This window comes from Nematolebias whitei, chromosome 15, assembly GCF_014905685.2.
Source record: "Nematolebias whitei isolate Nwh7 chromosome 15, NemWhi1, whole genome shotgun sequence".
In the NCBI taxonomy this organism is placed as follows: Eukaryota; Metazoa; Chordata; class Actinopteri; order Cyprinodontiformes; family Rivulidae; genus Nematolebias; species Nematolebias whitei.
In genome coordinates, this window is record NC_056512.1 from 37,649,867 (window position 1) to 37,674,082 (window position 24,216).

Sequence of the window (24,216 nt, forward strand, 5' to 3'; positions counted from 1 at the left end):
ACATACATACACGCACACATTTAGACAACAGATCTCATTGCCATGGAGTGTTTATGTATACAGTTATTTCAATTTCTATTAGCTCCAAACTTACACACAAGGCAAACAAACATGGAGGAACAGTCACAAGCATCTGTTTCCACATTCTTCGTGCTCTGCATCCTCCCTGATGGTTCTTTAGAATTCCTTCAAACACTGTCTGATGACCTCCTCGTGTGTTCCTTCTTTTACGTGCCATGGTAGCAACTTTGTCAGGGTCTCCGCCTTGTGTTCATTGGGTTTCTTCAGTCGTATTGGTCCCGTCAGGTAGCTGTGCTTCTCCATCTCCTCAGCTGCTTCACTGGCGTCACTGCAGGTGACAGTCCCTGTAGGAAAGTGTATTCTCATCTTTGTCAGCAACATCTGGAAGTTGATGTGGTTTACTTTAAGCACTTTCTTTATCGGGATATATTCCTTTCTTTTCTGCTGCACGTCTGCTGCGTAATCATGATCAAGGTAAACACGTCTGTTGTGAACAAACAGCTGTTTCTTCCAGGCCGCCTGGAGGACCTTATCCTTTGTAGTAAATCTCAGAAAATTAACTACTATGGAGTAAGCCTGTCACAATAATAAATTTTGCTGGACGATTAATTGTCTCAGACCTTCTTGAGATAAATGATAATATTGTTTGAAATTTGGCAATAATTAGTAATTGTCAAATTTAAGAAGAAATGTTTAATTTTTGTGTGTAGTACCTTTTTTCGACCACTGGATGGCTGTACAAGACTTATCCTGATGTATGCTCAATAAGACATGCTGTATAAGACTGTTTGAATGGAAGGATGGATCGTGAGGGAGCAAGCAGCGTGTCTTTTTAAGAAAAATGGGAGAGAGGCCACTTTACGTGACGTGCTGTCTCTTGTTCCTGTTTTTTGGTTCTCTAAATGGCGGGCACTCGGTGTGGTTTGAGCGCTTTAGCATAGCATTTTCCACACTAAGCTTTTAATAAAAAAAATCAGCAAACAAGTTCTCAGCTTCTTTTTGCAGAGAAAAGCAACTTTTTACACGAAGGCACAGGTTTCAACTGTGAATTTTGGAGCTTCGGTTTTTTTCCCCGAGGTCGGCCTGTTAGTTTAGTTCGTAGCTTAGCTGCTCAGCTTAGCTGCTTTTAACAATCCAAAAACGTGATTTTGAACGGTTAAAATGGATTTTAAAGAGAAAAGAGAAAGGGAGCCGTCAGCGAAGAGCACCAGAGTTGAGCCTTTTGTCATCCAGTGTCTTCAGTAGAAAGAGAGACACGAAGAAACGATAAAGCCGATAAATGAAAATTAGGTCGATAATTATCATTTATCATGCGATTAATTGATTTATTGTTTATTGCAACAGGCCTACTATGGAGCGCGCTGGTGCTCCGGGTGGTGGCTGGAGGTGTAGTGCTCTGTGCACCCGTTCGATTCCCAGGTCTGCGCCCCGCTGAATGTCCAAGTTGTCACCTAGCTCGGTTTTTATTAGATTCTCAACAAACCGTATTGCGGAGCTGCCCTCCGGGGTCTCACTCTCCGCGACGCTGTATCTGCAGATGTTCTTCTGGTGGGAGCGACTCTCTAGGTCCGACAGCTTGATTTGCAGGTTTGTTGGTTGTTAAGAAGCTCAAGCAGAGTGTCCTTCACGGCCAAATCCCACTTTTCTGCCCTGGCCATATTTTTGTCAACCTCCACCAGGTGCTGTGCAGCCTCCTCGATCTTTCCAGTAGCAGTTTGTATTTTCTGGTAGATGTTATCACTTAACTTGTTTAATTGTGTCTTCATGTCGCCTTTTAATGTCTTGAGGAGACCCTCCTTCATCTGTGATTTTAATTTGTCCAGCCCCGTAGCCATAACTTCAGTTACAACAGAGTGAATAGTGCTGCCATTAGCCATCAGGTTGGCATCTTCAGTGGTTGTGTCCTCCGGGGCAGCGCGGTCGGCACCATAGTTAGTGCTCTTATCAGTTCTTTTTTCTTTTGTCCTGGGCTTCGTGTGTCTCTCCCGGTTCATCTTCAAGGTGTTGTTAGTCTGAATTTTTTGAATGATAAATCCTCGAGTTATGTGTGGGGTTATCACGGGCTGAAAAAACAGCCCCACATTTTATGTGTCCATCTCGTCCACGTCACCGGTTAATCCTAAAACAAATGATGTTCTGGTTAAAGAGAGACTCATTTTGAAGGATCTGCACCAGTTTGGAGCAGATTTAGATCCTGACTCTGAGCTGAGGCACAACGTTCGGTTGTTTCTGGATGCTGCAGTTAGTTTTAAAGCTCATTTGCATTCTGCCGAGCAGTCGCATGTCAGCCGGCGTCTTGTTTTGGCTCAGAGTCAGACGGGATCAGAACAGCGAGCAGCAGAAACAAATAATAAACCGTCCTCTTGTTTAAAGGGAGGATGTCTGGAAACAAAAGGCAGACATAAACACAAGATGGCCTGCAGTTTCCTACTGACAGAATGCTGACTGTTCCCCTCTTCCACTCGTTATTCATCCTCTCAGGAAACAGATGGAGCTTTTTAACAACAACCGCATCATTGATCACAACATCAACATTTCATCTTTCTGAGGCGGATGATCTTCCTGATTCTTCAGAGTTTCATTCTCAGCAGCTACATTTTATTTCTTAGTGTTACCCTTAGTGTTAAGCACTTTGATAACAGTCTATCTGTTTTAAATTGTGCTCTATAAATAAATATGACTTGACTTGACATTTGACTTTAAGAAGTTTCATGAACCTAATAATTAATATTCATTTCACAAGATAAGATATGATAGAGTAAATGAAAAACAAACTGAAGCATTTTAATAATAATTGTGTTAAAAAAACTCAAAGAACTGGATGGAGGTTGTGTTCCTTGAAGGAATGCATGTCGCCCGCTACATTCAAACCAAACTTATAAACATGTGATCTGTCAGCCCTCAGTGTATGTGTTGGGGATGACTCTCAGCCACTGCCACACCAAACTTCAGCTAATCATCTGTAAAACTGACTTAAATTAGAGCCACTGTTGTGTGTGCTAAGATCAGTTAGCTGTGGCAGCCATCTTGAATCAAGCTGAGTTTTGTTAATATTCATTTTATGATTCATGAGTTATTTTGCTAACAGTAAACAAAATTCAGGCAAATACATGATCACCCAGCTTACATGGCAGTGGGCTATATTGATAATTGCAATAAAGCTATCAGTCTGTTTTATTGTCATTTCAGGCAGCATTAATTTTCTAAAAACGTTCAGTTTCACCTCTCTGAGATGATCTGGCCTCAGTTCTTCTCTGCATCCTCTGAAATGGAAAACCATCACATCTGCATGAGCATCTCTGATCTGTGAAGGTCTCAAGAAGGACAAACATCAGTTTAACATCAGCACTCTACTGGAGTACCACAGGGCTGTGTGCTCAGACTCCTGTTCTCTATGGGCCAAATCTTCTGCTCACATGGCTTTGTTTTTATTGCTGCACTTCTTATATCCAGGATGAAAGTCTCGGTGTGAATCAGCTGGTCTCAGAGAAATCCTTGTTGTTAAAGGAACACCACCTGAAGTGAACCTCTGAAGAACTGGCCTTCCTTGCAAATCAGACCATCCAATCAAATAACAACCTAAAAGTCAGATCTTCTACTGTTTCCTCGACAAAGGGTTGGAATAAACCTGAGAGTCCTGACTGATGACCAGTTCCTCTCTGGCCCTGTTCATGTCTTGGTTCAGCATCAGTAAAATCTGTTCATACCTGACTCAGTTTGACAGAACTCTTGGTTCAGGCACAGTTAGCTTTCAGCTCCCAGCAGTGAAACCCCTACAGGTGATCCAGAACCTGTCAGACCATCAAACTCATGATCCTCCACTCCTCACTGAGCTCCACTGGCTCCCCATGGCTGCCTGGACCAGGTCCAGATCCCAGACAGACTGAAGGAGATATTTAAACCCAGTCAAACAGGCTAATAATCCTTCAGGATTATAGGGTTCTTCTCAGGAACCTCATCTGGTTCTACAGTCTCAGTCCAGACTGCCCTCACTGTGGTTTTGTGACGAATGAAAAGAACAAAAGTTCGTCAGAGGAGAACGTTCCTCTGTACCTTTAAAGAGCATCTCTTCTCCAACACCGGAACTCTGAACTTTACGTTTACGTTGGAATAAATTCAGCATTAAAAGTGTTTTCCAGCGTCTGTTGGTAAAACTTAAAGTTTGTTTTTCAGAAAAATAAATGTCAGAAGAGAAGAAAACAACAAAAAAAAAACTTTGGTCTGAATCAGAGTTTGTGTCTCTGTAAAAAAATATTCTTACATTTTGACGTAAGGGTCGGAGAATCCGTTGACATCCATGGCTGCCAGATGAGCGCAACGCTTTACGCCCACACAGAGGCCGCCGCCCCGCCACCCTTCCTCTCCTCCTCCTCTGTCAGCGTCAGCATCGACCACGTCGACCGGAGGCAGAAACTGCAGGGACAGGAGAAGACGACCTCGCTCCTCCAGGCTGTGCAGCTGCTCATTTTCCCACTGCAGACAAGATCAGATCAATTTAACCAGATAAAGCTAACCAGATTAGTTTCATTAGACTAGTAGTAGTTATTTCTGTAATCTGGGTCTAGTTTCTGTTCTGGTTTGAGTATTTCTGGGTTTTATTCAGAATCTGGATGGTTCTGGTTTGTCTCTGGAGTTTATGTTCTTGTAGGACTGTTGCCTCACAGCAAGAAGGTCCCAGGTTCAGTCTCCAGGTTGGACCTGGGCTCTTTCTCTGTGGAGTTTGTATGTTCTACTCATAGGTTTTCTCCGGGTACTCCGATTTCCTCCCACAATCCAAAACATGCATGTTAGGCTGTTTCAGGCCCAGACCTTCCTTAATAAAGAGATATGTGATTTCAATGGGATTTACCTGGTTAATTAAGTAAAAAATGGCAGCACCAGATCCGGTTACGGCTGCATCGTCTCCAAGCAGTCTTGTTGTGGATTCTTATTTTACTTACAATTTTTTGACTTTTCAATGGACGAACAACAGAATTAGTTATGATTCCAAGACCTTACTGGAACTACACACATTCAGTGGCCGTGAATCAGTAAATTTAGGTATAACTGAGTGTCTTCGAGGTCTTGGCATACTATGAGAAGAGGTCCTGGACACCCACAGAGCAGCCGAGATATATGCCAGTGCAAGCCAACTCAAGGTAAAATGAAGGCGGTGTGACCGAAGGCAGAAACGCAGCGACTGGGGAGGGTCAAAAGCCAAACTGAGGGCCAACCCATATATGGCAACGCTTCCATCTCTCCTGCTCGTAAACATTCACTCGCTGAAAAAAAAGGACTATCTTCAACTCGAGCTAGCAACGATGGGAGAGACTAATTGTTCTGCTCTAATTCTGGTGGAAACTTATGCCCCTTTTCCATTAGTACAGGTACATAGAACCGGTCCCTTTTTTCAGGACCCTTGGCTCTGTGGTTCCAACTGGGCCGAGCCGGTACCTAAACCTGACTGTTGGTCACTGATTGGTCGGGGCGGAGTCACTGGATCTTTCCAGAAACTTTTCAATACACCGATCTGCCATTTGCAATTTCTTGGAACTCGGAGCAGCGGCTGGACCTATTTTGAAGATTTTAAAAACAATAATGACAACACCGTGGTCTAATACCAACTCGGGGCTCGAGATTCCGGCCTTGCGTGTTCTGCGGGCTCAGAGCTCTGCTGGTCGGAGGATCATACGAGCCTGAACAGGACCTTAAATAACTTAATTTCTGTCGAAAGATTAAAAGACACACCTACAATACAATACTGCAGAAGACGAATGGATAAATAATGAATTAAAATGAGTGACATTTTTGTTTGAAACAGCCTTATAAGAGATAAGTATATTTGTCATTTTTTTGTATGCGTTCTTTTGCCAGAGACATTTTTGGACATTAAAATTAACCTTTTGGACAGGACTTGGTCAAAACATGGGTTGAACTGAAAACAGGAAGCTTCTCTACAAATACCAGCCTCCCAGAAATCCAAACCTGCGAGGCATCTCCGATCTAAATGCCATAAACATCATACTATCACTGGATGGACAAGGGATGTGACAGAGGAGGAAATGGTCTTGCAGAATCTGTTGACATAAAGGGTTCAGGAGAAAGATGGAGGCCCTAGTATTATGTGTGGCATTAAAAATAAATGCTACTGTTTTCTAACCTCATAAAGAGGGAATAGCTGAAATGTAGTAAAATGAAGGTGAACAATGCCATTCTGTCTTACTTTTGTTGATTTTATGATTTGTACTCAGAAGAACTCACAGAGAGGAAGAGAGAGAGGGTTCTGTCTGAGGAGGGCTTTTGTTTGTTTTTTTATTTCTTTTGAACTGATGAAACCCAGGAAGACGCTGAATGTGCCATTAAGGCCACCGTCATAGGGGCGTAAGGTGATAAGGTGATGCTGGTGCTTTCCCACCTGATTGGACTCTTTGCCCTGGGTGGGTTTTCCTCTACATGCATAAAGCATCCTAGCTTGCAAGGTGAGTTATTGATAAGTGATAAAAATCTATGAGTGGGGGGGGGGGGGGGATGTGAAAGGTCACAGATGTTTTTCACTTATTAATGTCAAATGTATATGAACCATGTGTGTGTGTTAAGAGTTGTTTTGTCTGGACAGAGTGCTGCTGAAGCATGGAGCTTTTCACCCGATAAATTCAAGGCCCTAAGTTGGAAGGCAGAGCCTCTGATAACGTTGTAAAAAGACACTTCTTTATGCTCTCTTTGAGCGGACTTGAAGATGAAGTGCCATGTAAACATCTTGATGCTTGCTATCTCAACGCTGATCCATCTTGCAATATTAAAACCGGGTAAGAAAATATCTTCTCTCCTGTGTGGCATATTTATTTAATGACTATTATGGGATAATTAAATTATCCTAACATTTTTCAAACAGATAGAGTTTTTATTGTGGCTGGGGACTTTAACCCAGCAAACATAAAAACAGTTCTTCCTCAGTTTCATCAGTTTGTAGGCTCTGCAACAAGAGGAGTGAATACTCTGGATGGGATCTACAGCAACATCAAAGCGGCTTTCAGGGCAATGCCCCACTCCCACCTAGGCTCCTCAGGTCACTGCTCTGTCATGCAGCCGGTGAAGGCTGCACAGAAGTCTGTTGGAGTCAGCCATGTTACAATGCATTTTCTGGCATTCAGAGATAAGCAAGATCTATTTCTGAAAAATAAACCCAGTGTTATTTTCAGTTTCTTTATCAAGTTTTCACTATGTGGTTTAAAAAAAAGAGATGTGCATCGACCAAAATTCCCAAGTATTTGTAAGAATCTACAAACTCAATAGGAACACCATGCATGGATGAGATAGGAGGAAGAGTTGCTGGCACCGACTTTCTGTTGGAAAACAACATCCCTTTGGTTTTGTCAACATTTAGTACCAGCTTGAGATGGAATAAGTCTGACTGAATGATATCAAATGCAAACTGTAGAAGCTGGAAAACCTTGGCAACTGTGTTAGCTCAGCAATAAACAACAGTGTCGTCGGCATAGAGATGCAAGGATGCGTCAAGAATGTTTTGACCTACATTATTTATATAAATTGTAAAAAGAGTGGGACCTAAAACTGAGCCTTGTGGCACACCCATGGTGACCGTTTGGTAGCTAGCTGAAGTACTGTTATGTCGAACACATTGCCTCCGACCTGAGAGATCGTTTGAGAACCAGCCAACAGTGTGATTTGAGACGACAATATCTGAGAGCTTGTGGCATAAGATGTCATGATCTACAGAATCAAAGGCTTTGGACAGGACTAAGTAAAGTGCAGCACAGTAATCCTTAGCATCCAAAGCTTCAACAACATCATTAAAAACCTTTAGTGAAGCGATCATTGTGCTGTGTTGTTTCCTGAAGCCAGATTGGAGAGAATATAAAATATTAAGAGTCCAAATACTTCTTGACTTGAGTATTTATCAGTTTTTCTAAAACCTTAGCTAAAATACAGTTTGGAGATTTGTTGATAATGGTTCAGTACAGTGGGGTCGCCTCCCTTCAATAATGGCAGCACAACAGTTGTTTTCCAAGCATCTGGGACAGTATTATGTTGTATAGACAGACTGAAAATGTATGACACGGGTTCTGCTATAATTTGTGCAGCTAGACTTAAGTAGTAAGGAGGGAGGTCATCGGGGCCTGCAGGTTTTCTAGTATCCAGATCTTTTAACGATGTATGGTTTACTGAGGTTTGACTTATTGGTGGAGTAGGTGATTTACCTGTAGAAACTGTATTAAACAAGGAACTGGAGGCAAAAAAATATTTGGTGAACCAATTTAGCATCTCATGCTTATCTGACACAGGAGCAGAGTCGACAAATAATTGTGGTGGCAGGTCAGATGAGTGAGTGCTGCCATCAAGAGATTTAATCGTTTTCCAGAAGCTCGCAGGATCATTTAGATTTTTGGTGGTCTGAGATAAATAGTAGTTTCGTTTTGCAGCTTTAATGGAAGCCGGACAGCGATTCCGTAACTGATGAAACTGCAACCAATGGGTGTCTGAACCAGTCTGTCTTACTGTTGGCCAAAGCTGGTCCCTCCTGTGCAAAAGGTCAGATAGTTCAGAAGTAAACCAGGGGCTATCCCGGTCCTTTACTCTGAGCTGGTGAAGTGGAGCGTGTTTATTTACAAAATGAATGAAACTATTATGAAAATCGTTCCAATCAAGACTCACGTCATCATTTAATAATATGTGTTGCCAGTCAAAGTAGAACAGATCCCAAAGAAAGGCTTGTTCACAAAAATGCTTCATATTCCGTTTTAAAATCGTTCTAGGTTTAAAACGAGGCATTTTTGTCTGCTGCCTTCATACATCTCCTCACATGTCTCTGCGTGAGTGCAGGTACAGCGTGCGCTCTCAGGACATTATTACCTGCAGTGTTCCCTCAGTGAGAACTGAACTAGGCAAAAGGGCCTTCTCCTACTCCGCTCCTATTTCCTGGAATATCTTGAGAAAAGATCTGAACCTCTCGACCTTGACCTCTCTAAGTGGTTTCAAACATCTGTTAAGTTCATGGCAAAAACCAACATGTTCCTGTTTTTAGTATTTTATATTGCCTTACAATGTACCTGTTTTTGTTTAGTTTTTATATAATTTCTTCTATTTACTTTTCATTTTAAATGTTTTTTATATGATTGTCTACTGTTGTCATCACTCTTTGTTAAAATCAGGTCTCTCTTGTAAATTGAGTCGAGGCTCAATGAGACTAACCTGTAGAAATAAAGGTTGAATGAAAAGAAAAAAAGTAAAGTAAGTAAAGGTTAATGACAATTAAAAATAATATTAATAATAATAATAAGTTCTTATGGAAGCCTCTTAATGACCTCATAGGTTCTGGTTCTGGGATTCTTCTTGTCCATTTCAGCAGAACTGCAGGCCAGGCAGATGTTCCCACACAGTTGGATCCTCCACCTCAGTTCATTAAAACTCATCTCAGCTCCTCCGGCTCATCTCAGCTTTCATCCTTCTTATTTATTCTTCAGGCTCAGACTCCATGAAACTCCGCAGAGGTTCTAATTACAGACAGAACCGCCTGAGATTACGCTGACCTTTCACTAAAGACTCTAAAGTTCTGATCCGTCTGAACGTCAGAAAAGCAGTAAAATGTGATTTTGGGTCATTTGTTCGCAGCTGCAGCTGAGAGGAGACAATCAGTAGATCCATGATCTCCAGCTGAAGTTGCTGTGAGATCCACTTCCTGAACCAAGTCAGGTTTGATTTCGGCAGTGGCAGTTCAATCCGGCTCAGAGCCCTCCCAAAGTTCTTCCACGTGCCTGCTGTTTTCTGACCCACACTGAAACAAACTTCAGACAGGTCTGAAATGAAACGACTCTGAGAGCAAATCCGTTTCTTGGAACGTGTTCAGGATGGGAGAACATTCACAAACATTTGGAGACTTTGTCGTTCACCATCTGGTCTCTGGCAGCCGGGTCAGAAAGTGAAGCCAGGCCGACGATTTTGGTTCTGATTTGTTGTTTCTGTAAATCTGTTGCCTTTAAGGAGTGAATCAGGAGCTGAACCTTCAGCACCAGAAGATGGGTTTCTGTTTCTGTGGAAAACTTGTATTTCTGCCTGCAGGGATCCAGTTTTCAATAATCTGTTTGTTTTCAGTTGGATCCGTTCAGCTCTGCAGGTTCTACATAAAAACAACTGGAGCGTGTTCATATTAACCGGAGTGAAGCGTGACGTGTAATTAACACGAATGTTTTCAGGCTCACACTGATAATTTGACATATTTTATGTTGTCAGATAGTTCCATTAGATTATTTAAAATCAAAACTCTAAATGAGCAGAAAGATGAACACATTAATTAAATGTTTATCAGCAGAGAAAGAACCAGTGTAGTTCTGCTGGTTCTGCCTGCAGCTGAGCTGGAGCTCCTGTTTGTCTTCGGCTGCTTGACTGAAAACCTGCAGGATAAACTTGACTCCCGTCTGTTTTTGTTCAAACACCTGGATGATCTCTGAGGCCACTAATGAGCTGAAAAACAACCAGAGCTCTGGCTCTTTTAAAAAACCTCCCAGGTTGCACCGACCCAAATTAATCTGGGCAAGCTCTTAAAAGCTTGAGTCAGACCCTCCAGACTTCTTCAAGGAGAGGACGAAACAACCAAACCCTGAAGGATGAAGCAGCGCTTAGACAAACGAATGAACAGAAACTTTTTTATTAAAACGTTCGCTGCTCGGCTCTCAGCTGTTGAGGCAGAGGTTTTACCTCCACATTTCTTGCAGTAGATCTGTCTTATTGTTTGTGGCAGTCCATCAGACGTGAGTGAACAGAGTTTGAAGCTCACAGGACCGGCAGAATTGCTGAAAATTGCTGATTTAATCTCACCATATCTTAAGTGCTCTGCTGGGTGGGGTCCCCCAAGGCTCTGTGTTAGGGACTATTTTTAGTTGTTATGTTAATGATTTCCTCCTCCTTGAATCGCCACCTTATTGTGGTGGAGGAGTTTGTGCGCCTGAATGATCCTAGGAGCTCTGCTGTCTTTAACTGCCTGGTAGGGTCTCCCAAGGCAGACTGGTTCTACGTGACAGGCCAAACAAAGAGTGGTTCCAAAAAACTCATATGGACAGAAAACAGCAAAGAGCGCAGTGTTCCTTGCCCCCCTGGAGCCAGGCCTGGGGGAGGGGCTCATCAGCGAGTGCCTGATGACCGGATCTCTACCCATGGGGCCCGTTGGGGCTCAGCCCAAATGAACAACATGGGTTTGCCTTCCTGTGGGCCCACCACCTGCAGGAGGGGCCATACGGGTGCATGACACCATTGGCAGTAACCGAAGGCGGGGGCCTTGGGGCTCTGACCCTGGCTTACCAAAGCTCGTTCTTGGGACATGGAATGTGACCTCTCTGGTGGGGAAGGAGCCTGAGCTTGTGTGTGAGGTTGAGAGGTGCCTGTAATGATCATCCTCTGTCCCCTGCCTCACTCAGTTCATGTGTCTAGTGTTCATGTTTCTGTTTCCCTGCTCCTGTCATTCAGCCACACCCCCTCTGCACTTTTAGCTAATCAGCCCTGATTCACTGCACCTGTTCATGGCCTTATTTAAGGATTCCTCTCACCTCCTCAACCTGCCAGATTATTATACCTCTCATGGTCCCTGATACCCAGTCATCTTGTTTTCAAGTTCATGCCTGATTTAACTTTGTTGGATTACCTGGATTATAGAGCATGAATCAGGATAACCTGTAAAATGGTTGTCTTTTTCCTTCCAAATCTGAAACTTCATCCTAACAGACGAGTGACCTCTTCTCAGGATGGACTCTTGGAGGAGCAGACTGTTGTTTGTTGGACCCCAAAACCTTCGGTCTCTTGTTCCATCCCATCAGATTTATCAGAGTCCCCCTCAGACTCTCAGATGGACTCTTACCTCTCTCAGGTAGCAGGAGATTCCTCTCAGGGCTTCACCCATGGCTGTGGGGGAGGGCAGCTGGAAGAACAAACACAAAGAGACTGAGCTGAACCAAAAACTGGGCTCAAACCCAGAATCTGACAAGAAGTTAAAACTAAAGCTGGAAGATCTATCCAGTTGGTTTAAAGATCCTCAGAAAGTCTGAAAGTTTTGATCCAGACCAGTTTAACCGACCCAGGAACGCTTGGATCCTGTGGGTTTGTTACCGGAGGAGGGTGCTCCAGGCAGGTGCGGTAATGTTTGGTCTGGTTCGGTTTGACCCGCTTCAGAGGCACCCTGGACTCTCCAATCAACTCATTATGAGTCAACTTATCTTCGTCACAGACCGTCAGCCTGAGGGAGATGAGCAGAGGACACACAAAATAACTCAGAATGATAAAAACATTCAAAATAAATCATTAAAAATCATTTGGCTCATATTTGGTGTGGTAGTAGATGAGTCATCTTCATAGTGGACTCTGAGAGCTAACAGATCACGAGAGCTTTGTTTAGTCTTTGACATTAACTCTGCTTGTAAAATATCTCATGAATCTCTGGACAAATTTTAATCAAACTCTCATTAAGTAATCATTGGAGTCAGCCTGATTCAAGATGGCTGACACAGCTAATGCTACACCTCAATCATTCTACGTTTTTACAGATAACACATGGTGTGGTAGTTGCTGAGTCATCCTAGCTGGCAGAGATCTCCTTAGATCAAACATCTTTCACCAGGACTGACCGACTCAGTCTCTTCACTTTAAAGTTTAAAACTTCTTCATTGAATTCAGTTTATTTATAAAGCTCCAGGGGCAGCACGGTGGCGCAACTGGTAGAGCTACTGCCTCTCAGCGAGCAGGTCCCTGGTTCAAATCCTGGTCCGGGGGCCTTTCTGAGTGGAGTTTGCATGTTCTCTCCATGCATGCGTGGGTTTTCTCCGGGTACTCCAGTTTCCTCCCACAGACCAAAAATATGCATGTAAGGCTGATTGGTAACTCTAAATTGTCCCTAGGTGAGAGTGAGAGTTAATATGTTTGTGTGTCTTGTTTGTCTCTATGTGTCCCTGTGATGGACTTGCGACCCGTCCAGGATGTACCCTGCCTCTCGCACAGTGATAGCTGGTCATGGGCACCAGCGACCTCCGTGACCTAACAACAGAAACCGCCTCAGGACACTGAACAGAAACATTCACATATAAAAATAATAATTTAACATTATTTATCTGAGGAGCAGACTGCTTTGAATTTAGCTCCATTACAGAACTCTCATCTTGAGCAAGCATGAAGGCGACAGTGGAAAGGAAAAACTCCCTCATGAGGAAGAAACCTTTAGCAAGTGGCCATCTGCTTCGACCAGCTGGGTTTGGTAGGAACAGATACACAATGGCAGGTCAAGAATCACGTCAAGATATAAATAGTATCAAATGAAAACTATTCAATTTTAACAATTAATTTAAGGAAATGAGGTCAATTTGTCCTCTAGTAGTCTAAGCCTATAGCAGCATAACAAGCCAACCCTAACTATAGGATTTATCAAAAAGGAAAGTCTTTAGCCCAGTCTTAAAACTGGACAATGTGTCAGTCTCACGGACAGAAAATGGAAGTTGGTTCCACAAGAGAGGAGCCTGATAACTGAAAGATCTTCCTCCCATTCTGCTTTTGGAAACTCTAGGAACCACAAGTAAACCTACAGTCTGAGAGCGAAGTGCTTTGATAGGAAAATATGGAACATTAAGATCTCGAATATAAGATGGAGCTATAGGTTGTTGAGAGCTTTGTAGGTTAGTAGTAAAATTTTGAATTCAATTCTGGACTTGACAGGGAGCCAATGGAGAGAAGCTAAAACTGGAGAGATATGATCTCTCCCACTAACTCCAGTTGAAACTCTGGCAGCAGCATTTTGGATCAACTGAAGACATTTTAAAGAAGCATTTGGACACCCAGATAACAAACCATGACAGACATCCATCCATTTTCTTCCGCTTATCCGGGGTCCGGTCGCGGGGGTATTAATTAAGGGAAATACCTCTTTAAACATTCTGGTTGGGGTGGGATCTAGCAAACATGTGGATGGTTTGGATGAAACTATTATTTTTGACAATTCAGAGAGCTCAACAGGACAAAAACAGTCCAAACATAAATCAGGTTCTAGTGACATTTTTAAAGTTGTCTCATCTGACACAGAACCAGAGTCGATACTAGGAATGTTGGTTTGAATTTTTCCCCTAATTGAAACAATTTTATTTATAAAGAATCTTGTGAAGTCTTCACTGCTTATAGTTGTAAGGATACATGAATCAACAGCGATAGGATTTTTCATTAGACTAGCTTTGGTACTGAAAAAGAACCTGGGGTTTTTTTTCTCTTCTATTAACGATGAAGAAACTAAGATTAAAATTGGGATTTTATTTCAGAATCAGATCCTGTCTATCTTTTGAGGCTAGAAAGTGACTGGTTGATGCTACTTTTATGTCTGTATTGGACTATGGTGATATTTTATACATGCATGCTCCTCTTAAATGTCTTTATTCACTTGATACTGTTTATCATGGAGTTTTAAGATTTATAACAGGTTTAAAATGTTTTACACATCATTGCACTTTATACAACCAGGTTGGATGGACGTCCTTGGCCACTCGTAGATTTCGCCATTGGCATATTTTTATTTATAAGGTCATACTAGGACTTCTTCCTTCCTATTTGTTGGCCTTTAAAAAGAGAAAGTCCACCGGAGGATACTCTCTTCGTTGTGAGAACTTATTTTTACTTTAAGTGCCTAAAGTCCGAACTGAACTTGGAAAGAAATCTTTTCAGTTTTCTGCTCCATCTTCTTGGAACCAGTTGCAGAAATACATGAACCTAAAGGAGCTATTTTCACTACAAGTTTTTAAGGCTGTTCTTACTGATTTGGTGAAGGAATCATCTGTCTGTAAATGTTTTAACTGAGGAATCTTTTAATTAATTTGTTTATGACGGAGTTAACTTTTTCTGTTTTTGTTGTGAATGTTCTGTAACCTGTGTGTGCTGCTGCCAGTCTTGGCCAGGATTCTCTTGCAAAACATTTTTAATTTCAATGGGATTTTCCTGGTGATATAAAGGTTAAACAAAAAAATTAAAATGCATAATATAAAGTTCTAGCTTTACGGAGCACTTTTTTGTATGTTAGCAGGCTATCTCTCCATGAAAGGTGGCGGGCAATAGGCATCTCATCAAAAAGTAGAAGGCTTCAACCAAAAGCATTATGGAGTCTCCTCAGACTGCCAGGATCTGTGGTGTTGGATTTATTCTGAGTTTTGTTCTGTTCCTCTGTGGTTCCTATGTGCTACTTTGTAATCATATGTGTTCCTCTGTTATTTCCCTGTGTTTCTATGATTTCTCTGGGGTTCCTTTGTGCTCCTTTGTATTCCTGTGGTTTCTATGAGTTCCTCTGTGTTCTTATGTGTTCCTATGGTTCTTCTGTGGTTTTGGTTCCTCTGCATTTCCTCTGTATCACTTTCTGTTCCTTCTTAAGCTCTTAGCCTTCAATGTTTTTACAGATGGCCACGCCCATCTCCACCTGCTTCCTGTCTCACCTGTCGCAGCTGCAGCCACTTCCCTCATCAGCTCCAGCCTTTTCATTGTCTCAGTTCTCACTTATTGTCAGTTCTGGCGCCACGGTCGGGTTCCATGTGTCTCCTTGAATTTTGTTTTGCTACCACAGCATGTTTTAGTTTTGTTTCAAATGAAGTTCAGTTTGATTCTCTCTCTGACGTCACTCAGTTGTAGGATTGAATGTTGGAAGATGAGAACACATCAAGGACGTCTGAGTGAGGGAAAAACAAACCTTAAAAAGAAACTTTGGAGTAAAACTCAGCTGCAGGTTTGAATTAATTAAGACGATCCCTGAACTTTGGTCCGAATGTTTTTGATGAGCTGGTCTGAAATGACCTTGGTCTTAGGTAATCCTTTATGAGCGGTCTGAGGGTTCCACCTGGACGCACCTGAGCGTCTTCCTGTTCATGTCCTCCTCAGTGATCCCGACGTACGTCAGTGTTTCATTCCAAACCGGGTTCAGAGAGTTTCGGATTGTCTTCGTTTTCAGCTTATTGGCCTGAAACACAAAGAGAAACAGAAATGATTTGTGTGTTTGGTGTTAGAACCGCTGCAGCTTCAGGTTGAATCTAATCCTAACTTTTAGGATTACATGTAATCTGGGTTTGTCAGCCAATGCCAGGACCAGCAGCTGCAAAATCTTTGTTTTGTTGACTTTTCCTGCAGAAACCACCTCAGCGGTTCAAGGTGAAAGCAAGTCAGAATTCTTTAGTTGAACGATTTTCCTCTTTCTAAACAGGATTGAGATAAACCGACCAGAACCGGCCGTGAAGGTTCAACAACATGGACCGGATGCAAGAAATCATTCAACCAACAAAAAACACAATTTAATGTTGGGCTAAAGTGTCAGAACAAAAACAAAGAAAGGTACAATTTTTATAATCACTGAAAATAGGGTTCAAAACTATTTTTAAAAAGGCCATGTTGTTGTTGTTGTTGTTGTTGTTGTTGTTGTTCACCTGGCAGTTTCCGACGTGGTTTTCAGTTTATTGAACAAAACAAAACAAAAAAGTTTCTAAATGTGTTTTAGTCAGGAACGCAGAGCTCTGATGTCGGCCACAGAACATCAAAGAATGAAGATGAAATTTGGTAAAAACTGAAAAATCCCCCAAATACGTCCACCGAGTGTTCAATCCAGTCCTGTTTGGATGTCTGCAGCAGAACCATCGTTCAGAGTTGAACCGGGTCACAGGAAGTTGGATTATTGTTGGAAATCTGGATTATTGTTGGAAATCTGGATTACTGCTAGAAGTCTGGATTATTGTTGGAAATCTGGATTATTGTTAGAAGTCTAGATTATTGTTGGAAGTCTGGATTACTGTTAGAAGTTTGGATAAGTATTGGGAGTCTGGATTATTGTTAGAAGTCTGGATTATTGTTGGAAAGCCGGATTATTGTTGGAAGTCTGGAATATTGTTAGAAGTCTGGATAATTGTTGGAAGTCTGGATTATTGTTAGAAGTCTGGATTATTGTTGAAAATCTGGATTATTGTTAGAAGTCTAGATTATTGTTGGAAGTCTGGATTATTGTTAGAAGTCTGGATTATTGTTGGAAATCTGGATTATTGTTAGAAGTCTGGATTATTGTTGGAAGTCTGGATTATTGTTGGAAGTCTGGATTACTGTAAGAAGTCTGGGTGAAGTCAGGTTTTGTCTCACCTTACTGGCTCCCGGCAGGAGGTGCAGTTTGACGTAGGGATCCGATAAACCGTTGAAGTCCATGGACTTTAAACCCTGGAACACAGAACCACAGGAGTCCAGAACCCCATCAGAACAGGCGGTTCTTCAACACGGGAGTTCTGAGCAGAACTATTCATTTTTTCTGGAAGTGATTCAAAAACTGAGCACAACATTAAAGTGAAGATGTTTAAAGAGTTTTTGCTTCAGATTTTTTTTGTTTGTGAAACAATATTTTATGCTCATGATTCAAAATGAAAACATTCTGTTGCTTAAATGTTTGGATCAGAACACGATCAACACAAAAACCCTGACTTTTGTCCCAGGAGGTTTGACTCTAGATTTATCTTACTGTCTCTATGGTAACAGGAGGTGTGGACCTGTTTGTCTCCATGGTAACAGGAGGTGTGGACCTGTTTGTCTCCATGGTAACAGGAGGAGTGTATGTGTTCTTTTCATTTTTATAAACCTGAAATTTTTTGATCCATATTCTGGTGGATTAATTTGAGTAATCTTTCCACATCGTCACAAATGAAACATTAATGTGATTTTCTAAGAAACACTCCACCTCATCGACACATGGTCATCAGGAGAAATTGTTCCTAAACATTTCTCAGGAAGGCTTTCCACTCTAATCATTACAAACAAACAAACAAGCACAAAAACAAAACAAACAAACAATTATAATCATAATTAAAATGAGGATGTTGTGACCTTTCACAGGGGCCTGAGGTCAAATCGGACAAATGAGATGACCAGAATCTCTCCGAGACTCAATGGGAGGAAAACTTGAATCAAATCTTTTGATTTTAATAATTCAGCTTTTTCTACACAATGATTTAATGTTCTGACTGAGATAAAAACATCAGTGTTATTATTGTTTACATACAAAATCTGTAGAAATTAAGAGTAGATTAAAGCCCCGCCCAAAATCACTCAAATATTTTACGTTTTCCTTTTTGTTTCTATTTATTTTAATCTTTGATATTCTGCATAAACTTGGTGATGTAACTTAATAATCTGATGAGTTTTTCTGTTTCAAACTATATTTTAAGTTAAAGTTTAGTGACTGAAGGAGCCGCAGGTTTCTCCTGAACTCATCATTAAACAATCAGAACTGAACCTGGTTCTGTTTGACTGACATGTTTACTTACTTTTTAAAATTTTTATAAAGTCAGTTTATTTGTAAAACTAGGAGCTGTTGGGATGTTTTTCTTCTCGTCTTTCAGTTTAATTTGTTTTTCAAACCGTCAGACATTTGTTTCCAACAAAGGGACAACGTTTTCAGCAGCGTTTCGTTGTTTCTCTGTTCTCAGCAGGCGGCGGCGGCTTCATTTGAAACTGGATTTCTGTCCGCAGCGCTGCTGGAGGTGGAAATTACTGACATTTAAGTGGGTCCTCAAACGCCTCAGAGAGCAGAACCAGGGAGGAGATGAAGATCTGAGACAGCAGGAGCTCAATGAGCCTCCATCTCTGAGCAAATGAAGCAATCTCCTCTGGCTCTGTCGCCCCTGGTTGTGACCCGGTTCATGCCTGCTAGGATCAGAACTGGGCCAAGAAGCTCAGGTTGCCTCAGACTGACTGAAGTCGGGATCTGCTGGTTTTAAAGACCTGCTTCAGTTTCTCCTCCTCACAGGAAAGATGAAGGTGGTATTTGTTGTGAGAATGTCTCCGTTCTTGTTCTGGTTTAAACTCTGGGTAGTTTCTGAGACTGACCAGGTTTCTGAAACAGTGGATCGGACCTACAGGCTTACAGAATTGTTAAGGGGGGTCCTGGGAGTCTGGTTCGCTAGTCCACGTGTGTTTATCAGGTCTGGAGGAGGTTTATGGCTGAGATCTTTGAGGGTTTTTGTGGGGGTGCTGTGGGAGAATGGGGGTATCCGAGTCACTTCTCAGGTCCATCTGGTCCAGGTACAACCGAACCGAGAGCTGTCCAGATCCTCAAGACAGAGTCCAGGGTGGACGGCTCATGTTTTCTGATCCTGTTTGTGGTTCATGAACCAGTTCTCGTAAAGCGGTGGGGGTCTGGTTTTGGGTTTAGTCTCAGCTTTTTGCAGATGATGTGGGGAGTCTTTAGACTCTGGGACCTTCAGATGGGATGAGGGTCCAGTCCAGGGTTCTGAACTGGAACAAGAAAATCCCCTGAATGATGAAAAGATCCGGAAATGGATAAACAGATCAGAACCTCCTCTGCAGTAATGAGGCAGTTGAGCTGGTTTGCTACGGTGAAAAAGGAGCTGAGCTGGGACTGAAGCTTGAATGTTTTCTGGAAACAGATGATGTTAGAAAACCCAACCAGAACCACAATCTGACATTTGACCCAGTCCCGGTCCAGTCAGAACTACAGCCTGATGTTGGACATGGTTCTGGTCCAGAAACTGAAGGTTTTAAAGGACCAGTGGAGTATAAACTAATATATTTTATTCAGGACTTTGTCGAGCGTGGACCACCTGGATGCTTTGGGTCCTGATCATTCATTCAGCCATTATTTCTACAGGTTAATCCCATTGAACCTCGAGGACTCATTTCCAAGAGAGACCTGAATTTTAACAAAGAATGATGACAATGATGACAACAACAGAATAAAAGTGGTGTACACATTTTTTTTGTTGACAAGTTAAAATCAAATGGCAACCAAAAGGACAGTAAAAAGGAAAAGTAGAAAAAAAACCAGCTAGGTTGTAAGGCGGTGTAGAAAATTAAAAACAGGAACATGTCTGCATTGGTTCTTGGAACTTATCAGATGTTTGAAGCCACTTAGAGAGGTCAAGGTCGAGAGCTTCAGATGTTTGTTCAAGATGTTCCAGGAAACAGGAGCGGAGTAGGAGAAGGTCCTTTTGTCTAGTTCAGTTCTCACTGAGGATGATCAGAACCTCTCACCAGGTCTGCAGTGAAAACGTTGTCTTTAATCATTTCATCACCAAAAACTCAAACATTTAAAAAAATTTTGGACTTTTAAACTAAAACAACGAACTGAATGTTCTGAAGTTTTTATGTGTTCTGTCAGTTTGAGTCAGAATGAAGCAGGAGGACTTTCTCATGATCCCTGATGGATCGGGTCAGAACTGGGCTCAATGAAAGGGACCCCTGCCTTTTGTTAATCAGCTCAGAGTTCTGCTGCAGAGCGCTCCGAGGACAGCTGGATGTCAGCTTCAGGAGAACCTGGATCCGTCAGAAGGTTTTTGAAGCTGCATGAGTCCTGCAGGGCCACCAGCCCAGCGTGGAGCCTCAGAACTGTACGTTTGGAACCAGAAAGACCTGGATCTTTGTTTGAAATGGTTTAAGTCCCAGATGGATGCGGTGCTGCCCCGAGGCTCACTCAGATGGAGACCAACATCTCAAACTGAGCTGCTGACTTTTAATGTGTTTGTTTGTAAAAGAAGAAAAATAAAAACGACTCCAACACAAACAAAGAAACATCAGACCTACAGAAGAAACCTGAACCCAGACTCACAACCAAACCCAAAAGAAATTCATAAATGCAGTAAAAATGTCCAGTCATCGCCCACCATCAGCATCACAAGAGCTGCCTGTTTGTTTCCACCTGGAGGGCGGGACTTTCAAAATAGGAGTTTCATCCTACAAACTGGATGATGTCTCCTCTCTTATTTTTTGAAACCATCCAAAGACCTGTTCTGTACTGGTTCTCCAGTCCACTCCTGTTCTGGATTCTCTGGATGTTCTGATCTGATCTACGTAGAACAATTCACTGATTTTGGACCTTGGCTTCAGGACCAAAGATCTGATAGTCTGTGAACTTTGGACTTGTTTCATTTTGTTCGTGTTCATACCCAGACAAATGAAATACCAAATAGATCTTGTGAACAAGTGGGCAGACTGTGATGAAACTTCTAAATAGCTCTGTATCTACAGAAGCTCACAGGGATGCTCCCTTATTTGCATAAATCAGAGTCAATGAAGAGTTTGGCTGCAGAGTTCTTTTACCTTGGCCCGGATGATGGTGCAGTGCAGCTCACTGCAGCTCTGATCGTACCTCAGCTCGAACTCCAGAGTTCCCAAAGCAGCTGCGGGAGAAAAGACGATTATCATAAAAAGATGATTTGCAGCCATCGCATCAGTGGGTAGGAACAATGTCACTGTTCAGATTCTGCCAGAACAAATTGAAAGCATGCAAGAGAACAGAAGAGGCACATGAATAACTCAGGATGGAAAATCCAATTTAGTGGAGCAGCACCTGTCATATGGATCCTAACACAACACTTCACACGTCAACACAGAAAATCCTCCTAAAAACCAGAGCAAACAGCTTCTGGGTTGGTTACAGCCATGCAAACACACACATGAAACATTTTTATACAAGTACCACAAACCCACACACAGTAAACATAAAGCTCCTGTTCTCTGCCTGCTCATATAACATGACGTACACAGTCTTCATGATTCACATGCAGTACAACTTTATTTCAGGCATAAGAGCTCGATTACCCAACAGATGTCAGATGTTTAAATTTAAAGCTGCTGGAAATCGCAGCATAATTCCTATGAACACAGAGTTTCTGCTTTAGCTGCAACTGAAGAAACTAAATGTGTCAAAACATTCCCCCAACAACTGTAACATAAACTACAGTCAAAACTACAGTCAGAGATATAGAAACAATACACTGTTATGATATAGCATGATGCTGGTGAAGATTCTCAGTTGTCCAGGACATGGTAAATAAAACAAACAAACAAACAAACAAACAAAAAACAATAAAAACAAAACAACCGGACTTTATTTGTAGCAGTTACAAATAAAGTCCAGTTGTTTTGTTTTGAATCTTTTTAAATGATATTGCATGATAAATTATGATACAATATGTTACATTAAAATATTTGATCATACAATGTGTGATGATACAACATGTGATAAATTGTGTGATGTATATATAATATGTACTGGTGTGGGTCTACTCTTAGCCCCCCCTGACTTGGTGCCTGTGTGTTGAAATTTTCCCCAGTAGATGACAGGGTGGCTTCCCTGCGCCTTCAGGTGGGGGGGACGGGCTCTGACTATTGTTTGTGCCTATGCGCCAAACTGCAGTTCAGAGAATCTGGACTTCTTGGAGTCCTTGGAAGGGGTGCTGGAAGGTGTGCCAGCTGAGGACTCCTTTATTCTGCTGGGGGACTTCAATGCCTACGTAGGTAATGACAGTGTGACCTGGAAGGGCGTGATTGGGAGGAACAGCCTCTGATCTGAACCTGAGTGATGTTCTGTTGTTGGACTTCTGTGCTAGTCATGGTTTGTCCATCACAAACACCATGTGCACTTGGCACCAGGACGCCCTAGGTCATAGATCAATGATGGACTTCATATTCGTGTCATCTGATTTGTAGCCATTTGTTTTGAATACTCAGGTGAAGAGAGGAGCTGAACTGTCAACTGATCACCACCTGGCAGTGAGTTGGATCAGATGGCGGGGGAAGATGCCTGACAGACCCGGTAGACCAAAACATGTAGTGAGGGTTTGCTGGGAACTCCTGGCAGAAAAACCAGTCAGAGAGATCTACAACTCACACCTCCGAGAGAGCTTTAACTGCATCCCAGCTAAGCTGGGGGGCATTGAGTCAGAGTGGACCATGTTTCACCCCTTGCTTGTTGAGGCAAGTTTGTCGGGTTCCGTCCTGGCCGTTCTGTTCATAAATTTTATGGACAGAATTTCTCAGTGCAGCCAGCTGGCAGAGGATTTCCAGTTCAGTGGCCTCAGGATTCCATCTCTGCTCTTTGCAGATGATGTGGTCCTGTTGGCATCATCATGCTGTGATCTTCAGCTCTCACTGGAGTGGTTCACAGCTGAGTGTTGTAGTGAACTAGGCTTGAAGGTCAAAACCTTGACCTAAGGACCATATGGGACAGAACTTGTCATTTCATTGATTTGCATCCAGAAATACAGGTTGACCCATCCTGAGACTTTCTTTCTTGAATTAATCAAGTAAAAGAAAACTACTTTCTATTATCATTACCATTTTACAAATGTTTGATAATCAAATTGTGTTAGTTCAAACAATGTTTAAATGTTGAAGTGAACTACTCATTTTTATTAACTGTGAAACAGTAATAATGATTCTTAATCCTCATTCAAAGAAGAAATCAGGTTAATGATGCATTGTCTGATTTTCTGTCTTCAATGAGCGAGGTGGTGTAAGTTGTTCAAAGTTCAAGTTTCGGTCAACTGCAAGTTTACTGAAAAAGAAATGTCATGTTTAACTTTTACAGCAAGATACTGGAGAAGTGGCTCCACGAAGTCTGAATCCTCCATAACAACCTTCTGTCTGTTCTTAAACAATCTTAATCTTTTTCTTTGACTTTTCATAACATCTTACATCACAAAACACACCTCTGTTTTGGTCAGTCGACCAATCAGAAAGTTCTCAAATGAACCGGAAGTGAGCTTCTTTAAATGTTGGCACTTCCTAGTTCAACCAAGCTCCAAGAGATGAGCTCCGAGTTAGCAGTTCCAGAGTTCATGAAGGCTGGAATTCAGGATGCTGTTGAAAAGAGAATCAAACTGAAGAGAAAGATTTGGGAATTATGAAAGTCTGGCCTGGATGATCTCACGACTCCGGAGGTTTAGCTGTTCTTACGGAGACGCTGAAAAGTGGCTCGAAGTGGAACTTTACGCCGGAACTGAGATATCTTCAGAAAGGTAAAAGTCGATCTTCACCAAAAGTGTACCGTTGGGGCAAGCTGATTTCCAAAGGAGCGTGCTGTTCTGGTTAAAACAGACAAATTCCCTCACGTATCTCTCTCAAGATAAACTTCATCCTTCCATCTTTAAAATTCTTCTAGCTGCTAAAAATCATTACAGATATTTTTAGAAATGTCTGAAGCAAAGTTTTTCAATCACCGCCGTGTGGTTGACGTTTGTGGTTCTGCTGGAAGTGAGAAAACAATCGCCGTGTTGTTTACTCCTTGCTAAACTGATTAATAAGCTGTCGTTATTTTCAATTCTTGCCAATTAATGTAAATGTGTGATGTGTTAAACTTGATTATGTTAATAAATGACCCACTGTCTTGGTGAGTCAAAGATAATTAACGTTTCCGTCCACATTTTATGAAAT

The 24,216-nt window shown here is 42.0% G+C and overlaps 1 protein-coding gene across 1 annotated transcript in view; it reads right to left on the bottom strand.

Annotated features, from left to right (window-relative positions):
* Positions 1 to 24,216, bottom strand: part of doc2a (double C2-like domains, alpha) — a 44,441-nt gene that overhangs the window by 7,675 nt on the left and 12,550 nt on the right. The window contains exons 4-8 of the mRNA XM_037688640.1: positions 21,100 to 21,179; positions 17,137 to 17,211; positions 15,867 to 15,976; positions 12,091 to 12,241; positions 4,283 to 4,479 (exon numbers count right to left, since the gene is read on the bottom strand). Of these exons, the coding sequence (XP_037544568.1) occupies positions 4,283 to 4,479; positions 12,091 to 12,241; positions 15,867 to 15,976; positions 17,137 to 17,211; positions 21,100 to 21,179 (613 nt within the window). The remainder of the gene's footprint in view (positions 1 to 4,282; positions 4,480 to 12,090; positions 12,242 to 15,866; positions 15,977 to 17,136; positions 17,212 to 21,099; positions 21,180 to 24,216) is intronic.